Raw genomic sequence first — 22,292 nt, 5'->3', positions numbered from 1 at the left:
GTAATACTACTGGGTATGCAAAAACATACTTTTTATGTGTTTATTCCTCAGGTGCTTTATATAATTTCTTTGTAGAAAATAATTTCTTCTCCAGATATCATTTGAAAACATTTTTGTAGATAGATGGATCAAAGCATATGCACGAGAAAGTTTCGATTATTGACTTCAAACTCCCTTCTCTTGGTTTATGTTTCTTCTAACAGAGATTTAGTTCGTTGTCATACAAGTCCCGGGAAGAAGACCCAACTCTCACAGAAGAAGAGGTGAGTTTTGTTAGTTTTTATTATTATTATTTTTTTTTTCCTGCTGTACGCGGGCCTCTCACTGTTGTGGCCTCTCCCGTTGCGGAGCACAGGCTCCGGATGCGCAGGCTCAGCGGCCATGGCTCACGGGCCCAGCCGCTCCGCAGCATGTGGGATCCTCCCGGACCGGGGCACAAACCCGTGTCCCCTGCATCGGCAGGCGGACTCTCAACCACTGCGCCACCAGGGAAGCCCTGTTAGTTTTTAAATAACCAGAAAGCTCATGCAATAGAGAATAGCACCTCCTTCCTTGAGTAAATGCACTGTCATGTTACCCTTCATCTGAGAAAGCTAAAGTACACTCTTAAGCATATGGTTGGAGATCAGGGTTTGGGGATGTTGGCTTTATAATGGCTCAGAGAGAGTGAATGGCAGATGGTAAGACAAGAAAGAGGACAAGATGAACAGGTCAGCTAAGTAAAGAAAACTCAGTAGGGAAGAAGGAGCAGAGAAAAATAGAAAGGGGAGGGGAGAAAAGAGGAATGAGAAGAGAGAAATGATAAGTGTGGGAGCTTTAATCTGTCAGAAAGTCCCCTTTAGAAGGAAGTTAATAGTGGGTTGGAAAATACAGGAAATTGGAGCAGGTGGGTGTAGAGAATTTGCTCCAGGCTGGGAGACAGAGGGAGAAGGGCTTAGGAATTTGGGAGGCTGAGAGCAGGGAACTTCAGGAAGTACGCGTCCAGCTTGGAAGTAGAGTCAGACATGGCCACCAGCAAGAAAGGATGATATATTCTCCCAAGCACCGGGGCTGAAGATTCACTGGTTAAACTTTCAGTGAGCATTAAAATTGTAAAAGCCACTATTTATTGTGTTATTATGTCACGCTAGACTCAGAGAGAGCTGAACACCTTAATTTATCTAGCTACATATAGCCTCTTTCTGGAATGCCTAGCTTAGTAAATTTTGTACATGTACAAAAGTAATGTACCTATGCTGGTACATCACCTCCCATATAGGACCCTGAGTATTAAAATATGAAGCTAGATTGCAATCCCACATTGAAAATTGAAGGAGCAGAAGTGCTTTCCTTAGGTGATGTTGCCCAACCCCCTCCACGTCTCCTGCTCCACGGAAGGGACCTGCCATCTATCCACCTGGTTGCACAAGCCAAAACCCTGGGGTCATCCTTAACACCCCATTTTCCTCACTGTCCTCAGATGCAGTCAGGAACAAGTCCCTTCAGTTCCACCTCCAAAGTAACTTTCATGCACCCCCCAACCCCTCTCCATCTCCACTGGGCCCTCCTCCCCTCAGGAGACTAAGGCAGGACCCTCCTACCAGGGCCTGTGGCAGCTCCTTTGCCTCCACCAGCGTTTTTCACTGTCCCGGAGCCATCCCATTTGGTATAAGAAATAAGGGAATTCCCTGGTGGTCCAGTGGTTAGGACTCTGTGCTTTCACTGCCGAAGGTGCAGGTTCAATCCCTGATCAGGGAACTAAGATCCCACAAGCCGTGTGGCCAAAACAACAAGGGGGGAAAGAAGATAGAATATAAAAGATCTGGAAACTAATCCTTTAAAATAAATGGAGGCAGTAAAATTTTAAGTTACTTTTCTTCTTATCTTACATTTGTTTGTGGTTTTTGAAAATAGGACCTGGTTATACTGATGAATGTTTAACATAGAATAAGGAACTGTGATTCCTGTGTATTCATTTTAGGAAGAAGATTTAGAAAAAATAAATATGGAAATCATTTATTTTTATATTCATGTAATATAATGTTAGACAGTCCAGACTGAAACTGAGACCTGAATTTTAAGTACTATTATCCCAATTTAACAGAATGATGGGGGAGGGTTGAATATAAAAAGGAGAGAAATGGGGAAAACGGAGTAATTTGTGAGAACATAATAACAATTTACAGACCAAATAATAATGATGAAAGATTTTAAAGGGAAAAATTGCAAAGCTAAATAGCAAGGGGGCTTGAAGAGAAACCTTTTATTTATATACAAAATAAAAATAATAGTCATAGGAGACAAATATTCAAAAGGAATATTAGAAGACTTGAGAAACGTTGATAAGAGTTCAAATTTCACATGACAACCTCTGCACATTTGGTTCATGCTCAGAGATAGTATTAAGTTGTAAGTTAATGAAAGAGCCTATAATCAAAAAAAAAGAAAAGACTATAAGGCCCAAGAAGACCCAAGTACTTACAAAGAGTTGGGGGCATTAATGGCAGGGACCATGGGGAAGAAAGTAGGGAAGAGAAACAGAAATGGTGGTGAGGGGTCAACGCTCATTACTCTCACAGGTAAAGGTGTGTTTGTCCTCCTGTTGTTACCCCTGAAGGTGAGGAATAAATATCTAGGATGCTGGTTCCCTTTCTCACTGTCATCCATAACTTACCCCTTTATAATCTGTCCACATTTTTGGCTTGGACCGCCTTATAAATAAAAAGTTCCATATGTTTGCACCTCCCTATGAAAAGCAGAGGCTTTTTTTTTTAATTCTTTCTAAATGGAAAGAAATTCTAATTCTTCATTTTGAGAGTAGTATTTTCACTAAAACCTCTAAGGTGAGAATGGTAATTTAACAGTCCTGAAAAGGGTCAGATCAACAGGGCAAGAGTTTCCCAAAGATTATTTCTCTGACTCAAAACCTTTGGCTCGTCAAGGCCTGGCAAATGTGAGCCACCAGCCTGTAGTGAAAAGTCCTCATGCAAATGACCAGTTAACATGCGGCAGGCGTGTCTTAAGAAGCTTCGGAGGCCAGCTGGAAGCTTCCTGCACAGTATGTGAGATGTGTGAGAACAGGACATCTCTCCCTGTACTTGCAAAGCCAAGCATCTGTCAGGAAGTATGTTCATTTATTTCCTGGGTGTTTGAATAAATCAATCGCTGTGGCAAAGATAAATACAGGTAATGAAGGGTATTCTTCCCTATTTCCAAACATGATTTCGAACAATAAAACAATACCTCCCAAATCTCCTCATCAGTCCATTTACTCTATCATCCATTTTTCTATCAAAGAAAATGAAATCTCTCCTGATACGTGTGGCTCCATGAGGTACATTAGTGAGACTGAGTAGGTGTGCTTGGAAAATAGGCTGCTCTTCCCATAGGAAAGAGCATCCCATAAGTTGATTGTCTCCTAGTTTTATTTCTGAGTTGGCTGGTTTCAAATAAGAAAGAGTTTTCCCACTGAAGAAAATGTAGCCCCGTCTGTAAATGTATATTTAACCAATAGTATGCAGTGAAGTAAAAAAAAAAAAAAAAGTGGAAAATGATACTCTGACAGATATAGGTATATGACCAGCCAGAATCCAGGAGCTACTCTTCAGATCTCTGTGGTGCAGGAAGAGTGGATCAAACAGTCTAGTTCAGTGGTCCTCACACTTTAGTGGACATCAGAATCAGCCCATCTGGGACCCCCCCGACCAGAGTTTGTGACTCAGTGGTTCTGGGGTGGTGCCCCAGAGTTTGCCTTTCCAATAACTGTCCAGATCCTGCTGCTGCTGGTTTGAATCGCACCCTTTTGAGAATCACTGGTCTAATGCTTTTTTTTTTTACCCTTTTTTGTAAAGTAGTCAAACCTTTTTCGCAGGTGAAATATCATTCTGATAAAGAAACCAAATAGAACCTGATCTGTGGTCAGGTCCTGGGGGTCTTGAGCTGCCCACCCCACCTGCTCTCCTCAAACCCATGAGGAGACCCAGAGAGGACCTGGTTTTCATAGAATTATGCTACTTACAAAGTTGTAGATGACACACATAATTCTCCTGGAGTTACGTACTCCAGGATTAGTACAGATAATGAAGAACCCATTTCTGGGTATATAGTCAAAGGAAGTGAAACCACTGTCTTGAAGAGATATCTGTACACCCATGTTCATTGCAGCAGCATTCACGATAGCCAAGTCATGGAAGCAACCCACGTGTCTGTCGATGGATGAACGGATAAAGAAAATGTAGTTTTATACACACACACACACACGTACGTACGTACGTAATGGAATAGCATTCAGCCGTAAAGAAGAAGAAAATCCTGCCATCTGCAGCAGCATAGATGGACTCGGAGGGCATTATGCTAAGTCAAATAAGTCAGACAGAGAAAGACAAATACTGTATGTTCTCACATATATGTGGAATCTAAAAAAGCCAGACTCATAGACATAGAGTAGAATGGTGGTTGCCACAGGCTGGAGACTGGGGGAAATGGGGAGATGTTAGTCAAAGGGTCAGACTTCCATCTGTAATAAGTTCTGGGAATATAATGTACAGCATGGCGACTAGAATTAACAATACTGTATTATATACTTGAAAGTTGTTGAGAGAATAGCACTGAAATGTTATCACTACACACCAAAAAAACGGCAATTACGGTAATGGAGTTGTTAACTAACCTTATCGTGGTAATCATGTCACAACATGTGTATCAAATCATCCTATTGCGCACCCTAAACTTATATGTGTTGTGTGTCAGTAGTATCTCAATAAAGTCTTAAAGGGACACACACACACACACACATTGTCCTAAAAATCTAGCTTATCACTAAAAAGGGGGAGGGAGAAATCAAGCTTGAAGCTTGTTTATTCACTTCACCCTTTGTTTTCTAGATCTCGGCCATGTATTCATCAGTACATAAAAAAGGACAGCCAGGGAACAAATCAGGACAGTCACTCAAAGCACCAGAGTCCACCTATACCTCCATCCAAGGAGCCGCTCTGAGGTCACCCTCTTCCTGTAACGATCTCTATGCTACTCTTAAAGACTTGGAGAAAATTCCCAACAGTGTCAGCACTCTTCCAGCAGCAGGGAGGCCCAACGGCGAGGAGCCCGAACCAGATTACGAAGCAATACAGACTCTAAACAGAGAGGAAGAGAAGGCTGCCCCGGAGACCAACAGCCACCACGGCCTTTTCCCAAAGGAGAATGACTACGAGAGCATCGGGGACCTGCAGCAATGCCGAGACATCACCAGGCTCTAGCAGCCCGGAAGACAACCCAGCTAGCATAGGACCAGCCGGCAGGGCCAGTGCTGTTGCAGAACACAAGAAGCAGTGTCAGCCACACTGCATATGCTGCTTCCGGAAAAGGAAGATGACTGGAGATGCCGAAACCGCTTCTCAGTTTGGAGAACAGTGAGGTACACACCCTACTGCCAGGGCACGGGCACACCCAAGCACACCTCCCTCATATACCCACACCCTCTGGAAGGATCCCAGCTGTCAGTGGTCTCACCCTCTTTGTGAAGAAAGCCACACAGTAAGGAAGAAAAGCACTCATCCGAAACCACCGCTCACCTGCCTGAAGCACTGCCACTCCCAGGGGCCGGGTTTCTCTCCCTCTCTCCCCTTTCTGCTGCCTGCTACTAACGGTAAAATGAATGGCTTTTTTCCCCTTGAAATCTTCCGATTTATAATGGTTCATTCCAAGGATATTCTCCCACCAGCCTGGCCTTTGCCTTCAACGTGGGTGTTTTTCGATGGTAAGAAATTGTGGTTGCTGCTTCCCTACCGCTCCCCAGTCCTCTTCAAGCAGCTGCCCCTGGGAACCGGGACCGGCCAGTGGATAGGATTGGAGATGCCCCTTGAGCTTCTTAGCTCTTCATTCCTTCTGATTCGGGCAGTCCATGTCAGCAGCCTCTCCCAAAGTACTTGAAGTCATTGTTAGATGCTTTATTTTATTTTTATAGTCAAAATGGTTTTTTCCCCAGTATTTGAAACTCTTCAGAGCCTTCAATGAATATCGTGGTACTTCCATACTTCTTTTAGCCCAGAGCTCATTCCTCCAAAACAGAGAGCCTTAATCTCTATGTTGGGACACAGACCACATGTTTGGATGGCAGCCACGGCTTCCATTTCCCAAGGGCTGTGAACTTGAATGTGTATTTCTGATGACCCCCGCTGCCACACCAGCCGTGTGGGATTTCATACATGAACTGCTCCCCTAAGGTAATCTATCTGAGATTAAAATATAGACATTTATTTTTGTTATATAAATTTATAAGGTATTTTATGTTTAATGCCTAATTTCTAGAAAGTGCCAGATAAAATGTATATTAACTATTTTGATTTGATGTACAATGATTTGTATTCTCATTTTGAAAAGACACCATAAAGCACATAAGCTGGATAATTATGAGTAGTTGTTACCTTTTTTCTAACCAAGTGTTGAAAACACTGAAGGTTTTTAAAGACTTGACTTTTCAAATGGTACTTGGAGCTCCTGGTCAAATCATCCGGCTCACTGGAGAAATAAGTGGAATAAACATAAATGATCATTTTCAATGGTTTGTGGTGGGAAGTACTGAAATATTTGACATGCTGAAAATGGAAGGAGGAACAAGATATGACTAGGGATGACTGTGAACAATTAACCTCGAGAAGGTATTATAATTTCATTAAGTTTTAGCTACTTTTTTAAGAAAAAGGTGATGAATTCTGCAGCCTGGTGCTTGCAAATGTAAATTGCCTATTGGGACTTTTTTTTCCCCTTCATTTTACAAAAATCAGTTGCTGAAATAACTCAGATTGAGAGCTCAGCCTGGTTTGAATTTAATCATCTCTCTAGATTTTATAAGGCCAACATTGGGAAGCTTGTTCACTTTTCATTTTAAAATGAACCTGGTTGAAGTGCTATTATGCAGTGTGGGCTACAGAAAAGGAGCTTTTCCTGCACTGCTAAAGAAAAATAAAAAGAGGCAATTATTCTGTACTGCTGTGACATCTGTGACTTTTCAGATTGAATAATCTTGCTGTTTTCACTCATTATGATAAAGAATGCAATTGGGAGGATGAAGCATCTTGAAAATTGTAGGGACCAGCTCCCGGGCATGTTTTTTTCCATTCCTTGCATTCATGGCTTGATTTTGTGACTGCTCTGTAATATGTTTCTGAAATTGTAAAGTAGCTCGGTTGGGGTAAATTGGTTGGTTGTCGTTATTTTTCAGTCAGCCTGGTCTCTCCCATGAAGACTTCATGTGTATAAGCACAATCATCATTGATCAAAAGATCATGGCGGAATAACCTTGGATTAGGGAGAAGTTGATCAGGAAGGTGCAAGGCCCCATGCTCTCTGAATTCACATCCTTTGTAAGCACTGGTTCACCCAGTGAGTCTCATTGCTTAGTATGAATGAGTTTGACCCGACAATCTTGACTCTGTGGGGTTGCTTTGTATCTGGTGACAGCCATGTCACACTGCACACCTAGCATTGTGCGTGCTGCAGGCTTGTCCCTTATGAGCCCCTGACTGCTCAAAAGTTGTAATTCATGATGTCTTACTTATTGCCAGGGTAGTGGGTATGACCTCTAAAGGGTAAAACCACTTCTAGGTAGAGAAGCTCTTTATAAATAGTCATATCATCTTGAAATTTCATTATCAGAATTCCCCCAGAAGTTTCAAAACCAAGGCTATGCCTTATGGCCATAAAGTATGCAATGAAATATCTCTCTTGACTTGAAAACCTGTGCTAAGAATAAGTTGTGATGTAAAGTATTGAAAGCAACTCTAAGGCCCTCCAGAACAAATCCTAAAAGAATAAGTGATAGCACAGTCCATGAGTGTTGCGGGGGGGGGGAGGGAGAAGCAGAATAAACTTCAGGAGATGGCTCTGCTCTTCAGGACACTGGGTAACTTACTGAAGTATATTTATTGATGTAGCATCAAGGTTTGGACCCTAAAGTACAGTATTTCATAAACTTCATCACTTTTTACTTTATTTGTTGAAAGTGTGTGCTAGAATCTTTGAGTTGGAAGCCTATGGCTTCTTTTAAAAAACATTGCATCCTGAATTAAATGCTACATAGTTTAAATATATGAAAGGATATTATAAAAAAAAAGAGTTTACTATATCTTTAAAATGTTGACACCCATATTATGTATGCATTCAACTATAATAACCTAAGTAGGTGAAATTTATACGAAAAGATAAAAATAAGTTTAGGAAATTTTTTTTGTCGTATAAATCAGAATTATAAACCTATCTTGCCTAAAAGTAGGATCTTTGTTTTTATTCAGATATTTTGAAAGTTTTGAAGAATTTTTTTGTCCTGCTTTTACTATTTCTCAAATATTGTCAGCAGGGAAGTGTAACCTGTTTTATGTGAAATGTTTGAGGAATTTTTTTTTTTTTTTTTTTTTTTTTGCTGTACGCGGGCGTCTCACTGTTGTGGCCTCTCCCATTGTGGAGCACAGGCTCCGGACGTGCAGGCTTAGCGTCCATGGCTCACGGGCCCAGCCGCTCCGCGGCATGTGGGATCTTCCCGGACCAGGGCAAGAACCCGTGTCCCCTGCTTCGGCAGGCGGACTCTCAACCACTGCGCCACCAGGGAAGCCCTGAGGAAATTTTAAATTCTAGAAGAAAGTAATTTTTGCAAATATGTTTGCCACAAATTTTTTTTTCTTGCCCTGCATTAAATTACATCATTAGGGCTATTAAAGCTTTTGAGGGTACCACTCTTTGTGGGAAAAAGGCTAATTACTCATTTCTCTGCCCTTAAAATCCAAGAGTTAATTCTAATTGAGTGCTAAATTAACAATAAGTAAACACAAAGAGCTGAAATTTAACCTCAGCATGTCACCAGATCTGTTTCTCATATTTGATTTTCATTTTTCGAATTAGAGCATTTACTTACTTTTACCAGTAACTATATAAAAAATATATATATATATGTTGTATATATATGATGATACACACACACATCCATATATACACACGTATATATATAAAGTTGCTCTGGTGCTTAATTAATTAGGATACATCCTGTCATTTATTTTGAGTGTTTATCCTACTAGTGTAATGACTATTGTCATAAAAGCAGAATAGAAGAAACAGTTCTCCAATCATTTTCATTTGTAATTACAGGAAAACCATCTTAAGTTGCCCTCATTGAATTTTTCTAGTTAATGAATTCAGATTTTAAATTAGGTCCATCATTCTCTTAGCTGAAAAACAGTGGTACGTTTAAATAGTTTTATTCATGCAACTCCCTACATATTCAACCTGACAAAAGGGAATGAAAATAGGTGTCCTCTTCAGACAGGCATTTGAAGACAGATTTGGCCGAAGGCAACAAGAGCCCCGTGAGCCAGGATGGCGCCATGGCCAGGTTACCTGCCCACCGCGGGGCAGAAGCAGGGACCCGTTATTACATGAGGGCATTTTATTTCACTGTCTTCAAAAACCATGAGATTTTAGCACAGAATCAACAGGCAGTGGTGGAGGATGCGGTGCAGAAGAGCCACTCTGAAATGGTGATGTAACATGGCTAGAATCCCAGAGCCTCAGTTCAAGACTGACTTAGGATTTTGTAAATGCTCCTTGTAATAGTTGCCATGAGTCCATGTGTTCTAGTGATGCCATTCTTCTGAAAGTGTTGATTTCTGGTACCCAGCTAGCTTAGCTTTGGCTGCGGGAAGCACAGTAGGTACCCATGGTTATTTCCTGGAAATCTTGGCAGGCTTATTGTACTGTGTAACTGGGAAAAGTTAAAGTGTAATGTTTAGTGTTAATAAGTGACTGATGTGAAAGTAGGAACATGTGTCTATAATATCAAATATGGCTTTATTTGCAGTGAAGTCTAAATTTCTTGTCCTGTAGTAGTATTTTCTTGCTCTGTGTTGTACCTTTTCTTAAATACATTATTCCTGACAGTATCATTAGATGAGTTGTATACACTTAGAAAGTGTTTGACTAGAAGAGATCAATCCAGAAACTGTGTTAAATTAGAGTCTTCATCTGGAATCACCATAGTAAATTAAATAAAATCATGGTCCGGAAGAGAACAAACATTCATAAAGGGTTTTTTTTTTTCCTACTGCTCATTTTAAAGTTGTATTTACATCCAGTCTCTGATATTTATAAAGTATTTCATTGTTTTCCCAGGTTCTTCTTTTATTTAACTAGGAAATAGTAGTTCAGAGTTTTCTTAATGCCAGATGAAATGAGAAATACAATTTTTGCTTAAAAAAGGCAATTTTTTTAAAAGCATTCAATTTGGTAATCATTTATCTTAATGCAGTTAGATTGGACTTTTCTTTGCTCGCCATTTATATATATACTATGGGTGTTTTTTAAAAAGTATTGTGCTCTGTCTCAGATCACCTTGTGTAATGGATTGTAAAGGTTGGTAATTGTCATTCCTCAGACTTCTGTATATTAAATTGGCAACAGTAAAATAGTTTAATGTCATTACCTCTTAAATATTGCATTGTATTAACACGCCTCATGTTTTCAGGGGGAGTTTGAAATATAACTAAACAAATAGGAATTTGCATTTCACTGTGCGTGCATTTTTTTCCTCATAAAAATAGTTTCCAAAAAAAGTGACATATTATCTGTTAGGTGGTCCCAATCATTTTCAAAGTACTCCTGTTACTCAAAAGTAATTCATGACAGTTAGCATCATTGTGACTCACTGTCTCAAAAAGGTCTGTGTAATGGTCAAATTGTCCAATTCACAAAAGAGTGGGAAAGTTGTTTTCAATATTTCAAGTGTTTAAACCTTTTGTCACCTTGCATAGCACCACCCCGGCCCCTCTGTGTCTGCTACTCCCAGTCCATTCCATTCCCTCTTTTCTAATACCAATTGCAATCTTCAGTATCACAGACCCGGCCTGGCAGCATGGAAGCCGTTCCCCAGCACCTCCTGGCACGAAGACAGCTCTGCCCAGCTCACGTTTGGGCTATCTCGATAAGGCACAGATCCACCTGGGGAAGCAGATGCCGGGTGTTATTTGCCATGAACTTTGCTAAACCATGTACACTCTTGCCCACATCTTTCGTGAGAATGGTTGGCACTGAGGAGCCATGGAGAAGAACTTTTTAAAAATTCTGTTGAGGACTCAGACTCACAAATGCAGAAAAATGAGCACTGTGCTCTAACCAGGTAAGCCCACAGGTCCCCTACAAGGTATTGAGATTGGAGGGAAATCCCTGGAACAGCAGACCAATAGCTACCCATAAAGTAGAAGGGCACTGATTATTTTGAGAGGGAAAAAAAAAACAAAACAACTCTTTCCTGTAAGAATTAATCACTTCTAGAGTAAATTATGTGTAACATTTCTTAGCCATGTAGCTATTGCACCCCATCCCCTGAGAAACAGTGCTTATGAGTTATGTGAGTTATAACTAGTTTGAGCTCCTCTCCAGGTCTCAAGGAAATGAGAACGTTCAAGCATCTAACTCTGGAGTTACCAGATGTTGAACATAACTTGGTCATTTATAGGCAAAATCCCTGATGTTTGGTGATGTTAGGTGATCCAGTGGCTGAGGGTCTCACGTTCTGCACGCCTGAGGATCCAGGATGTGTTCAGTTTTGATTTTCTTAACCTTCACTCTCATCATAGCTTATTTGAATGGGTATTCTAGAGTGTAATATTTTTTTCCAAATTAACAGAACAGATATGTTCATTCTCATTATACATTTAATTCTTAAAAGCCTATCTGGTATATCAGTTAGGCACCCTTCACAGGACAGTTAAGGCTAAAACAGAGAGACCAGTCTTGTCCCCTGGAGCCTGCATTTCAGAACCGACTTGTTGCAATGTCTGGTTTTATTTTGTTTTGTTTGTCTTTTTAACTCAACAAGTGGGAAACAATGAGTGTAAACAAACTCTTTCCTTTTCCTTTTTTAAGCTTAAGGGGAAAAAGAAATGTAATTTTAGCTCCTCATTTAGGTAGTAAAGGCTTCCCTGACAGACAGCAGTGCCTTTCCCTAGGCGAAGAGACTAGAACCAAAGGCCTGAGTCGGTCTTTGAACATTCCTTGGACAAGTTTTTATGTATTTTTGATGTCAAACCCATAGATGAACCTGACAGGATGATCATGACCCATCCAGTAAGTGTGCTTGCTTTTTTCGCATTCATCCTTTTAAATATAAGCTTCTCTGTCTTTCCTGAGCCGCGCTCGAAACTTAACTCCTGTGGGCGCCTCCACGGCTGCCTCCTGACGTCCTGGAGATTTGGCGGCACCATCAGCAGTGCTTTGCTCTCAGGGAGAAGCTCGCGGAACGTGTTGGGAAAGTTGAATTTTACATCCACGTCAACAGGCGTTTGACAGAGTCCTGTATGCCTCAGATGTTTGACCCTTTTTAAAATTTTTTCTTTATTTTTTTTCTGAGTACCAACTACATATTTGATTCTCAGGGGGTGGGTAGGGCAGGAATTAGAAGTAAAATTTGAACTAAGTGATGTGGGAAAGACTTCCTGCCCCTGTGTGTGTGACTCTGGAAAATATTTTATTCCAGTGCCCTGCCTACCACTCTGAGTCTCTTGAGAAGCACACCGTAAGTGTATATAAGATTGAGAAAGAATATCTCGAAGACTTAAATTATTGTTTAGGTATTTTTTTCTTTGTAAACTCAGGAATAAACCTGGTTTGTGCATGGCAGAATATGGCTACCAAAGCTATAATTTCTAGGTATCTAGGTGCATTCTTTCAAATATATTTCATTCTAACTTTTTTAAAAACTGGGGAAAGAAACTCCTAGTAATGAAAAAACAAAACCAACAAGAGACGTCCATAAACTCTTTCTAGAAGAACATAGTATCAGTCTAACCTCTGCCCCAGAGTGTTTGTTTCTTGCCTATAGTATTTCAACAATTTTTATGGGAGAAAAAAATGCACGTTTTTATGTCTTGGAAAAATGAACTGAAGTATTGAATTAAATTCTCAGAGGGGACAATTTAGTTTAAAGAGAAGCATTGGTTTTGGAGATCAACTCATGGCTCTGTGGTCCCCGTTCCAGCACTGACTTTACTGTGTGACCTTGAGCAAATGATTAACTACTCTGTGCCTCAGTTTCTCCATATACAAAATGGGGATAATGATACCAACCATTGCCTACCTCATAGGGATGTTATGGGGACAAATGAGATAATATAAATACAAATGCTTTGAATTCCGTCAGAAAGGTGCTATATAAGTTGAAATTGTGTTGTTTTTAGTGATCCAATTATTAATTATGTTTAGGGTTTAAATAATAGCAATACTGTTAGTCATGTTAAGAATAAGTTTCAACTTGATTCATATTTACAATTCTCTTCTGTGGCCAGATCTTGATCATTTATCCAGTAATGGTACCTAAGGAACTGAAATGGATATTTGTTTTCTGTGTATTTTTGCCCATAGTATTTCTATGCTGAATGTTCCCAAAAGGCTGGAGTTCAACTTGTCCTATCTTATAGTTTACATGTAATGAACCTTACTCAAGCTGTATATAAAAGTATAATTACATGTAAATAGCAGGTGCATTGTAATTAAAGGCACTTATCAACTTGTCTTTGTTCTTTTTTAATTGCAATAAAGTTGTTTTACATAAAAGCTTGTTAACATTCATTTACTATTTGGGAAGATCAAGAATGGCTCATTTACATGCCCTTAGGGCATCACCAGGGTTTGAGGGTTTTAACAACCAACTCACCACCTGGCAGGAAGGAGGTCGTGCCTGATGAGCAGGCTGTGCAGTGGAGTGATTAGAGTCACAGACTCTGCAGAAAAGGACCTGAGTTTGAGTCCCAGCCCCGTGGTGACTTTGAGGAAGCTGTGAGACTTCTCTGTACCCCTGTTTTCACCTAAGAAGTGAGGGATCGTAGTATAGAACCTACTAACAAGGTCGTCTTGGTCATCCCCAATGAGGGACTGAGCATGGCACTGGAAGATGCTAAATGCTCTGTAAATGCTAACAGATCCTTTTCACAAGCCTGGGAAAATGTTGGTGACATCTACCCACAGGGCCAGCCATTCCTGTGAAGAAATGCAAGCTGAGAGCAAATAATGCCCCAGGCCATGAGGAGAGCTCACCTGCTTGAGGGCAGAAAGGGGTGTAACCCAGCAGGAGGTCTCAGAGCAAATGGCTTCGGTCAGCATCTGACCCTGGTTGCCCCTTTCCTGATCACCAAAGACAGACCTGGAGGCCAAAAGGTGAAGCGAGGGAGGGCTCTCTTTGGCATGCTCCTGTATCATTTGTGTTTGTGCCCCTCAACTCCAGGATACTCCCAAACCCACAAAGTTCCTCTTATAAGACACCCCAGACCTGACACCCACCCACCCCCCTGGGCCTTTCCCATGCTCCCTTCTTTGGCCCCTTCGCATCTGTGCAGTTATAAGTACTTACCCTGTTCCAAATTTGCCCTGGACTGACCTGCTTATTTCTAAGGAACCAATGCCTCCCTGTACAGTAAGTTACTATCCTCACTTAACTCCTAGACTATCGACGGTTTAAGGAGTTTGCTGCCTGTCACAGTCTTTGGCCCAAATCACCCTTAACGCACCCTTGACTCTCATGATGAACATTGCAAATCCATGCACCATGTCTGAGTCTGAGTTCACCCTGGCGCTTTGCTTTCTCGCACATGATGCAAAGCAATGATGGCAACCTCAAGGAAAAAGCAGGAAGAGCCAGACCATCTCCGTTTCAAACTCCTCCTTCATTTCTCACCACGTGGGGGCATTTCCTCTCCTTTCCCAGAGCTGTCCGGCCCAACGCCATTCTGTGTGCTGAGGCTCTCAGTTAAAAGTTTGTCCTGAGTCTTTGGATCACAGAATCAGGTTTCCCACCTGGGCTACCTGGGGAAACCGACTTTCTGGGGCTTAGCAATTTGGTCGATGTTCAGTCACTTATGGAATGGAGTAGTTTGGGCAGTCCTGCCGGAGGTGGGCTGCCAATTCTAGGACGTGTGTTCATGAAGGGGACTGGAAAATTCTGAGGCCCTAGTTAAGTTGAGCCAGACATACTCCACCCTTGTTTGCTATTGTTAAAAATCGTTCATTGGTCTACCTTTCTACCTCTGTGAAACTGCACTATGATCGTTTTTAATTATTTTAATGACACAGGACACTACTGTCCCTTAAAATCACCATTCTGAATATTTGCTCTCATCTAAGATGATTCTTAAAATCTCAAGGCTGGACCTTGAGGGCTCCAGAGCCAACTGTTTACCAGGCATCACATCTGTTTCCAAGATTTCTCCATCTGTGTGTCCTGATGTCATCTCAAATGTGATCATTCTGGAGCAGAGAGCATCTTTCCCAGCTGCACCCCTTGCCCTTTGAGGCACGGTTTAACTTCTAAGTGTTCCCCGTGGCATATACCACAGTTTCCTGCACACAGCAAGCATTAAATAAGTGTCTGATCTGATTTGAATTCTCATACCTCTCTATCATCCATAATCCTATGAGCCTCTCTTAGACTAGTGTTTATGAACTCTTAGGATTTTATACTTGAGCTCTTCTCCTCCCAAAAGCCTCTCTGTGACTGTGAATTTCTGAAGAGATGGCAGAGTGACAAGGTAGGGATGTCCTCTAAGTGAAACCAGCTCCAAAACTGATGGCCAGCGGAGGAGGGGAAACATCTGACTTGTAGATAAACAGCACCACAACCTGGCAGAGTTGTCTTCTAAAACAGAAAAGGCATTCAAAGCAAACAGCTTTAAATGCTCAAGTCCAAAATAAAAAAAATAATACGAGTTGCAACATCAAAGTAGAGAAACAAGATAACAGGAAAACAAAGGAAACCACAGAAAAACCACTTATTGATTCAGTCCATGAATTTTTACTGAGCACTTACTAAGTGCCAGGCCCTGAGAAGCAGCATAGAAGAAAGACAAACTCCTGCCTCATCGAGCTCACCTTCTGACAGCCCCAGGGCTTACCTTTAAATGCCTGACATGCACATTTAAATTCTCAGGATGTTCACTATCTCAGTATCTCAGCTGGTTGCAGCAAGTCTCTGGAGATCCATGTTAGATACCAGGGTCCAGAAAGGCCTCTGTGAACAGTTTATAGTTAAGGTGAGACTGAAAGGATAAGCCAGAAAGAGAGCGTTCCAGGCATGGGACAAACCAACTTCCATAGTGTCACCAGGATTATCCTTCTAAAAAGCAGGCCTGGTTTGGTAGGGAGAAAAGGAGAGACTTCCTGATGAGGTAATTATTAAGTACCTACTATTTCCTAGGCACTATTCTAGACTCTGAGGCTACCATAGTACATAAAACAGACAAGAATTACTGTTCCAATGAAGCTTATGTTCCAGTGAAGGAAGAAAAGAATGATTTACCAAAACAAATTCCGGATCATAAATGTGGTGAATGAAATAAATAAGATGGAATAAAGTAAATAAAATGAAACAGAGAGAAAGTAGTGGTTTGGGGGTGAGTGGGGGGGGGAGTAGGAAGGGATGACATGTTTTATCTTAAGTGAACAGGGAAGACCTGAATGACCAGGAGGAGCCATACAAGATTTGGGAAGAAAAACATTCCAGGAAAAGAAAATAGCAAGTGCAAAGGCCCTGGGGAGGAAAAGAGGCTGGTATGTTCCAGGACCACAAAGGAGGCTAGGGTGGCGATAGCACAGCAGTGGAGAGTAGTACAAAGGGAAGTCTGAAAAGGTGGGGTGAGAGCCCATGCAGCTGAGTAGATTAACATACAGAATTGCCCTGTGATTCTTGGAGCAAAGAGAAACCATTGAAAGAGTATAAACAAAAATTTGGGGACAACTGGTTTTCCATATGAAGAATAACATAAAATGGGACTCTCAATTTCTACCATAAATGAAAATAAATTTCATATGAATTAGAGAGGCAATCATAAAGAACAAACGTAATAAAATAATAACCTATAACAATACAAACGTGCAATTTCTCAGACTCAATTCTATATGTATTTAGTTGTATTAGCTCATTGGATCTCCAAAACAACTGCAGTGAGTTAAATACCCTTAAATACTTTTACCTGTACGAATGACCAAGCTGAAGTACAGAATTGTTGACTAAATTACCCAGCTTTTAATGGCGAAGATAGGATTTGAACTCAGTTTCACTGCAGGCCTGAGTTCTTAATCATAATGGTTCTATGGGAGATTTTTTATTATCGTTTAGAACCAAAGGATTTCTTAAGCAGCTGACCCTTGAACAATGCGGGGAGTTAGGGGTGATGCCTCCCACACAGCTGAAAATCTGAGTATGTATATATTTATAGTCGGCCCTCCCCATCTGCGATTCCATGTCCTCAGATTCAACCAATTGTGGATCACATAGTACTGTAGTACCTATTTATTGAAAAAAATCTGCACGTAAGTGGACCCACGCAGTTCAAACCCGTGTTGTTCAAGGGTCAACTGTCCGGAAAAAGCACACATAATAATACCTTTTAAAGGACACTGATATGTCTGACTCTATAACTTTACAAAATTTCTTTGTAAAGGCTTAAATATATGCATCAGTGTAAGACGCAACATATGTAAGGACAGCATATGTTGTTTGCTGTTTTGTTCGCTGCCATATTCTCGTTCCCCCACGAGTAGTGTGCACACAGTGGGAGCTCAGTAAACATGCATTGCAAGGATGGATGATGGATGGGTGGAGGCTTGTGTGGGCCATTGTCCAGGCTCTATGCTAGGTGCTGGCAATACAAATGTGAATCAGACAGACTTCTCCATATCCCCTTGAGCTCTCAGCCTTGTGAGTGACGTAGGTAACATTTGCAGATACAATGGCAAGGAGCCGAGAGGCTTCAGTCTGAGGTACTTGGAGTTTGTACCAGAGGATGCTGAGACCAGTTTGGACAAGATGAGGGCTTGACCAGAGCAGAAGGAATAGGGAAAACAAAGATGCTAATTCTAGACATAAATAGGTAGTAAAACAGAAGGGATCTGGTGATTGATAGGTCTAGGGGATTGGGGGCATAGAAGAAAACTCTTGGGTTTTTGGATAGATGATGGTAATATTAATGCACTAAATACAGAAGGAGAGGATTTGAAGGGGGATAAATAATGATTTCAGTTTGAGCTTTGAATACCCACATCTCCATTTCCACAACTAGTAGTGTAATATTTACCTATTTGTTTTAATATTTACCTATTGGTTTCATAATTAATCAATAATATTGCTCTGATGGGCTTCCCTGGTGGCGCAGTGGTAGAGAGTCCGCCTGCCAATGCAGGGGACACGGGTTCGTGCCCCGGTCCAGGAAGATCCCACATGCCGCGGAGCGGCTGGGCCCGTGAGCCATGGCCGCTGAGCCTGTGCGTCCGGAGCCTGTGCTCTGCAACGGGAGAGGCCACAACAGTGAGAGCCCCGCGTACCGACCGCAAAAAAAAAAAAAAAAAGAAGAGATTTGCCGAAAACTCATAGTTCTCTTCCATCAACTTAGTTTACATTAACCCCAGCCCCAATGAATAAGTGTTATGTTATGTTACAATCACTGCCAGTGCTGGATGAAAGAATCTCCAGTCGCCTGAATGAAGACTATGGTAGTAACTGGGTAGAGGCTCAAGGGAGCCGAGAGCTGGCCGGCGGTTAGCAGCCAAGTAGAACTCACAGGGAATTAAAATCTCTCTACTGATCCGTCCAATAAGACCCAAGTAACAATTATTAAATTGAGGTAAAAATAATTTTCTCACAAACATATTCCCTACTCTCTTACTCATTACTCATTAATGACTGGGGCGCTTTTGAAAACTAAATGTTTTTAGTTCGGAAATTCTTGCTGTCAATTATGATTACTGTTAGCGTTTTTTTCTACGTAGTCTTCGATCCTGCGGTGCTTCTCGCTTCATTCTTTTCCATAACTAGTTGGATCCGGTGACCTTCAATTGTCCCTCGTGACTTTCACTTGCTTATCATCTACATCTTGTTATATGGGGAAGGGTAAAACTAACAGATTGACTGTTCCTCGGGAAAATGTTAAATATTCATATCCCTTGGCACGAGTGGTTTCCCACCGAGTCTTGGAAAAAGCAGCCGTGTGCACGTGGGGCTCTGCCTTGACTGACCTGAAGTAAATGCCCTTTCTCCCTGCCTTGAAGATGACTCGCACACCCAAGGCTCTGTGACCAGTCTGCACGATGTCAGCTACGGTCATGGTCATGCGCTTTTGAAATGTAACAAAACCGGCACTGGTATATAGTGGGAAGTCCCAGGTTGTCCCGAGGTTTCCGTGGAGTGTCGGGGCTCTGGGGACACCCCACTCCTCGTTAGACCATCCCTCTCTCTTTCTCCTTCACCCCAGCAGCTGTTCTCCTTCCTGTTCTTCCATGACCCAGACCCCACTTTTTTTTTTTTAACATCTTTATTGGAGTATAATTGCTTTACAATGGTGTGTTAGTTTCTGCTTTATAACAAAGTGAATCAGTTATACATATACATATGTTCCCATATCTCTTCCCTCTTGCGTCTCCCTCCCTCCCACCCTCCCTATCCCACCCCTCCAGGCGGTCACAAAGCACCAAGCCTATGATATCCCTGTGCCATGCGGCTGCTTCCCACTAGCTAGCTACCTTACGTTTGTTAGTGTATATATGTCCATGCCTCTCTCTTGCCCTGTCACAGACCCCACTTTTTAAATTTCCCTCGAAATCACTCACACAAAGCGCTTCTGAAGGTGACAGATGTCGCTGCAGGTGAAAGTTAGAACCGCATCTTAAGCATCTCAGCCACGCCGCAGGTGTTCCTCGCCCGTGTTCTTCCTCCCAACACTCTGGCCTCCCAATCTCCTCATTTGAACATGCTGTGCGATTGCGTTCTCCGCTCCCAGTGGAGCCCGAGGCCTTCCGTTACACGTTCCAAGACTAATTAATGGGCTCCCAGATACAAAAGATCATCTACTCTGGGGCTCCCTCTTTGCAGCAAAGATAGGCAGTAGTTTAACAGTTGGCTTCTTCTTTTCCACAGAACAGCCTGTGCTGAGCTGCATAACTGGGTCAACAAAGTAGCCACATCAAAGTAAGGCATTTAACCAACCCACTGAAACTGGATCTTTGTTTGTTAAAAAAAAAAAAAAAAGAACCCAGACTGCACCATGTGGCCCCGGTAATAAATATCATTTAAGTCCTGTTATGTCCAGGGACATCTCTATGCACCTCTGCACACGGGTCCTTCACTCCCCACTCCTACTTCCCACCTCCACACACAGGGCCAGCTGAGCGCTGGCCAATTGATTCCATTCAATCTTTCATTCCTCAAATAATTACTGAGTGTTTAATGTGCCAGGCACCATATTTCCCTCTAAAAGCAGTGGGACTACAGTTGAAGAGAGTGGGGATTAGTGTCCGATTCCAAGTCAGCTTTTGAGAAATTAAATGCCATCCTGTGCGTCTGGGACATGATGATGAGGTAAGATTTCCACCACAATCAGCTTAGTCTAGAGTCTGGGTTACCTTGTCCCACCCCCCAAACCCTCCAGGCTCCACAAACAGAATATTAGAGCTAAAAGGAATCTCGAGCTCACCTAATTCATCTGCCTCCTTTTACCATGGAGGCCCAGAGGTTTAGTAAGGCAAAGTGATTTTCCTCTGAAGTTCCCCTTCGTAAGTCATACACAGCTCTTGGGAGGCACTGCAAGAAAGGGTCATGGGAGAGGCAGTGAGGGGAAGGGGGCATCTGCAGCCTGGCTTTGTGTCAAAGACCGGAATTCAAATCCCAATAATGCCACTTGTTTGCCATTTAACCTTTGTCAGGGTAACTTGCCCCTCTGTCTACCTCACCCTGCTCATCTCTAAAAATGGGACAACACTCACCTTAAGGAATTACATCAAATAATATTTATGAAACTGCCTGACATTTTTCTCCCAACACGTTTAGGCCTTTTTTTTCCTTCCTTCAGAGACCCTGTCCCTTTATACTGGAAAAAACAAAATGTGCCCATTTATCACCATCAAGACTCTTTTTTTTTTTTAAATTTATTTATTTGGCTGCGTTGGGTCTCCGTTGCTGCACGTGGGCTTTCTCTAGTTGTGGCGAGCGGGGGCTACTCTTCGTTGTGGTGTGTGGGTTTCTCATTGCAGTGGCTTCTCTTGTTGCAGAGCACAGGCTCTAGGTGTGCAGGCTTCAGTAGCTGTGGCACACAGGCTCAGTAGTTGTGGCTTGTGGGCTCAGTAGTTATGGTGCATGGGCTTAGTTGCTACACAACATGTCGGATCTTCCCGGACCAGGGCTTGAACCCAAGTCCCCTGCCTTGGCAGGCGGATTCTTAACCACTGCGCCACCAGGGAAGTCTCATCAATACTCTTTTTTTTTTTTTTTTTTTTTGCGTTACGCGGGCCTCTCACTGTTGTAGCCTCTCCCGTTGCAGAGCACAGGCTCCGGACGCGCAGGCTCAGCGGCCATGTCTCACACGCCCAGCCGCTCCGCGGCATGTGGGATCTTCCCGGACCGGGGCAAGAACCCGTGTCCCCTGCATCGGCAGGCGGACTCTCAACCACTGCGCCACCAGGGAAGCCCAGCCATCAAGACTCTTTTAATGACCTTCTTCCCTTCCCCCACCCAGGTCCTACACAAGCACTCACATAGACACACGTACACACACACACACACACACACACACACACACACACACTGACTCCCTCGCCACGGGCACGGGCCATCGTCCTGCTCCAAAGCACTCACAGTGGTGGCAGCCGCCCACCCCATGAGGGGCTCTCTGTTAACCTCAAGGTCTGGCTTAGGTTTCCAGCCACCACCTGCCGGGTCATACCCTCCCTGTCGGCGCCCGCAGGCCCAAGAGAGGGTGCAGCTCCAGACAGCACACCGGAGATGCTTCCTGTCTGGCTTTAATTAATTTCTTTGTTTCCCTTGAAAAGACATCTTTAGTTGTCTAATCCACACTGTGTTTTGGCTGCGGTACAAGCCTCTAATTCAGCTGCGGAAAGCGGTTCGCTTCTAACTTAGCGTTGGAGAGGTGAGAAGCAGCCCCCTTCTCCTGGAATCGGAGGCAGGAGCAGAGTGGTGGGCGGTGCTGGTACTTCTGAACCTACCAGGCAGGGTGTGGAGGGATTAGAGTTTCTCCATTTCTGGGTTCTCAACTCATTTAGAAATATTTAGAAAACAAACTGACAGAGTGCAATAATAAGATACTCCCTCATCAGTCCAGAATCGCCCAACTGATATACTGTGTGTGCGTTTTAGATCAAACAATGCAGGTAATAACAAGAAAGAACATGTCGGGGTCTTCCGGAAGACGGATCTAAGGGCCACCAGGGGGATCTTATCAACAGCTGTAGAAATTCAAGAAAGGGCTTGAGCCCTCTCAATGCTAAATACGGGAAGA

At 42.5% G+C, this 22,292-nt stretch overlaps 1 protein-coding gene across 6 annotated transcripts in view; it reads left to right on the top strand.

The window, feature by feature from the left end:
- Positions 1 to 13,559, top strand: part of PAG1 (phosphoprotein membrane anchor with glycosphingolipid microdomains 1) — a 143,362-nt gene extending 129,803 nt beyond the window's left edge. For 5 of the 6 annotated variants that reach the window (XM_033439841.2, XM_004276173.4, XM_033439837.2 and 2 more), the window contains 3 exons: positions 204 to 263; positions 4,863 to 6,200; positions 10,851 to 13,559. In XM_033439841.2, the coding sequence (XP_033295732.1) occupies positions 204 to 263; positions 4,863 to 5,234 (432 nt within the window). In that variant the 3' untranslated portion in view covers positions 5,235 to 6,200; positions 10,851 to 13,559. The remainder of the gene's footprint in view (positions 1 to 203; positions 264 to 4,862; positions 6,201 to 10,850) is intronic. The other variant, XM_033439840.2, reaches the window with a different exon arrangement.
- Positions 13,560 to 22,292: the final 8,733 nt, after the last annotated feature.

The sequence above is a fragment of the Orcinus orca genome, chromosome 17, assembly GCF_937001465.1.
Source record: "Orcinus orca chromosome 17, mOrcOrc1.1, whole genome shotgun sequence".
Lineage (NCBI taxonomy): Eukaryota > Metazoa > Chordata > Mammalia > Artiodactyla > Delphinidae > Orcinus > Orcinus orca.
The sequence above is the reverse complement of the archived record's forward strand: the minus strand, read 5'-3'. Positions and strand labels throughout refer to the sequence as shown.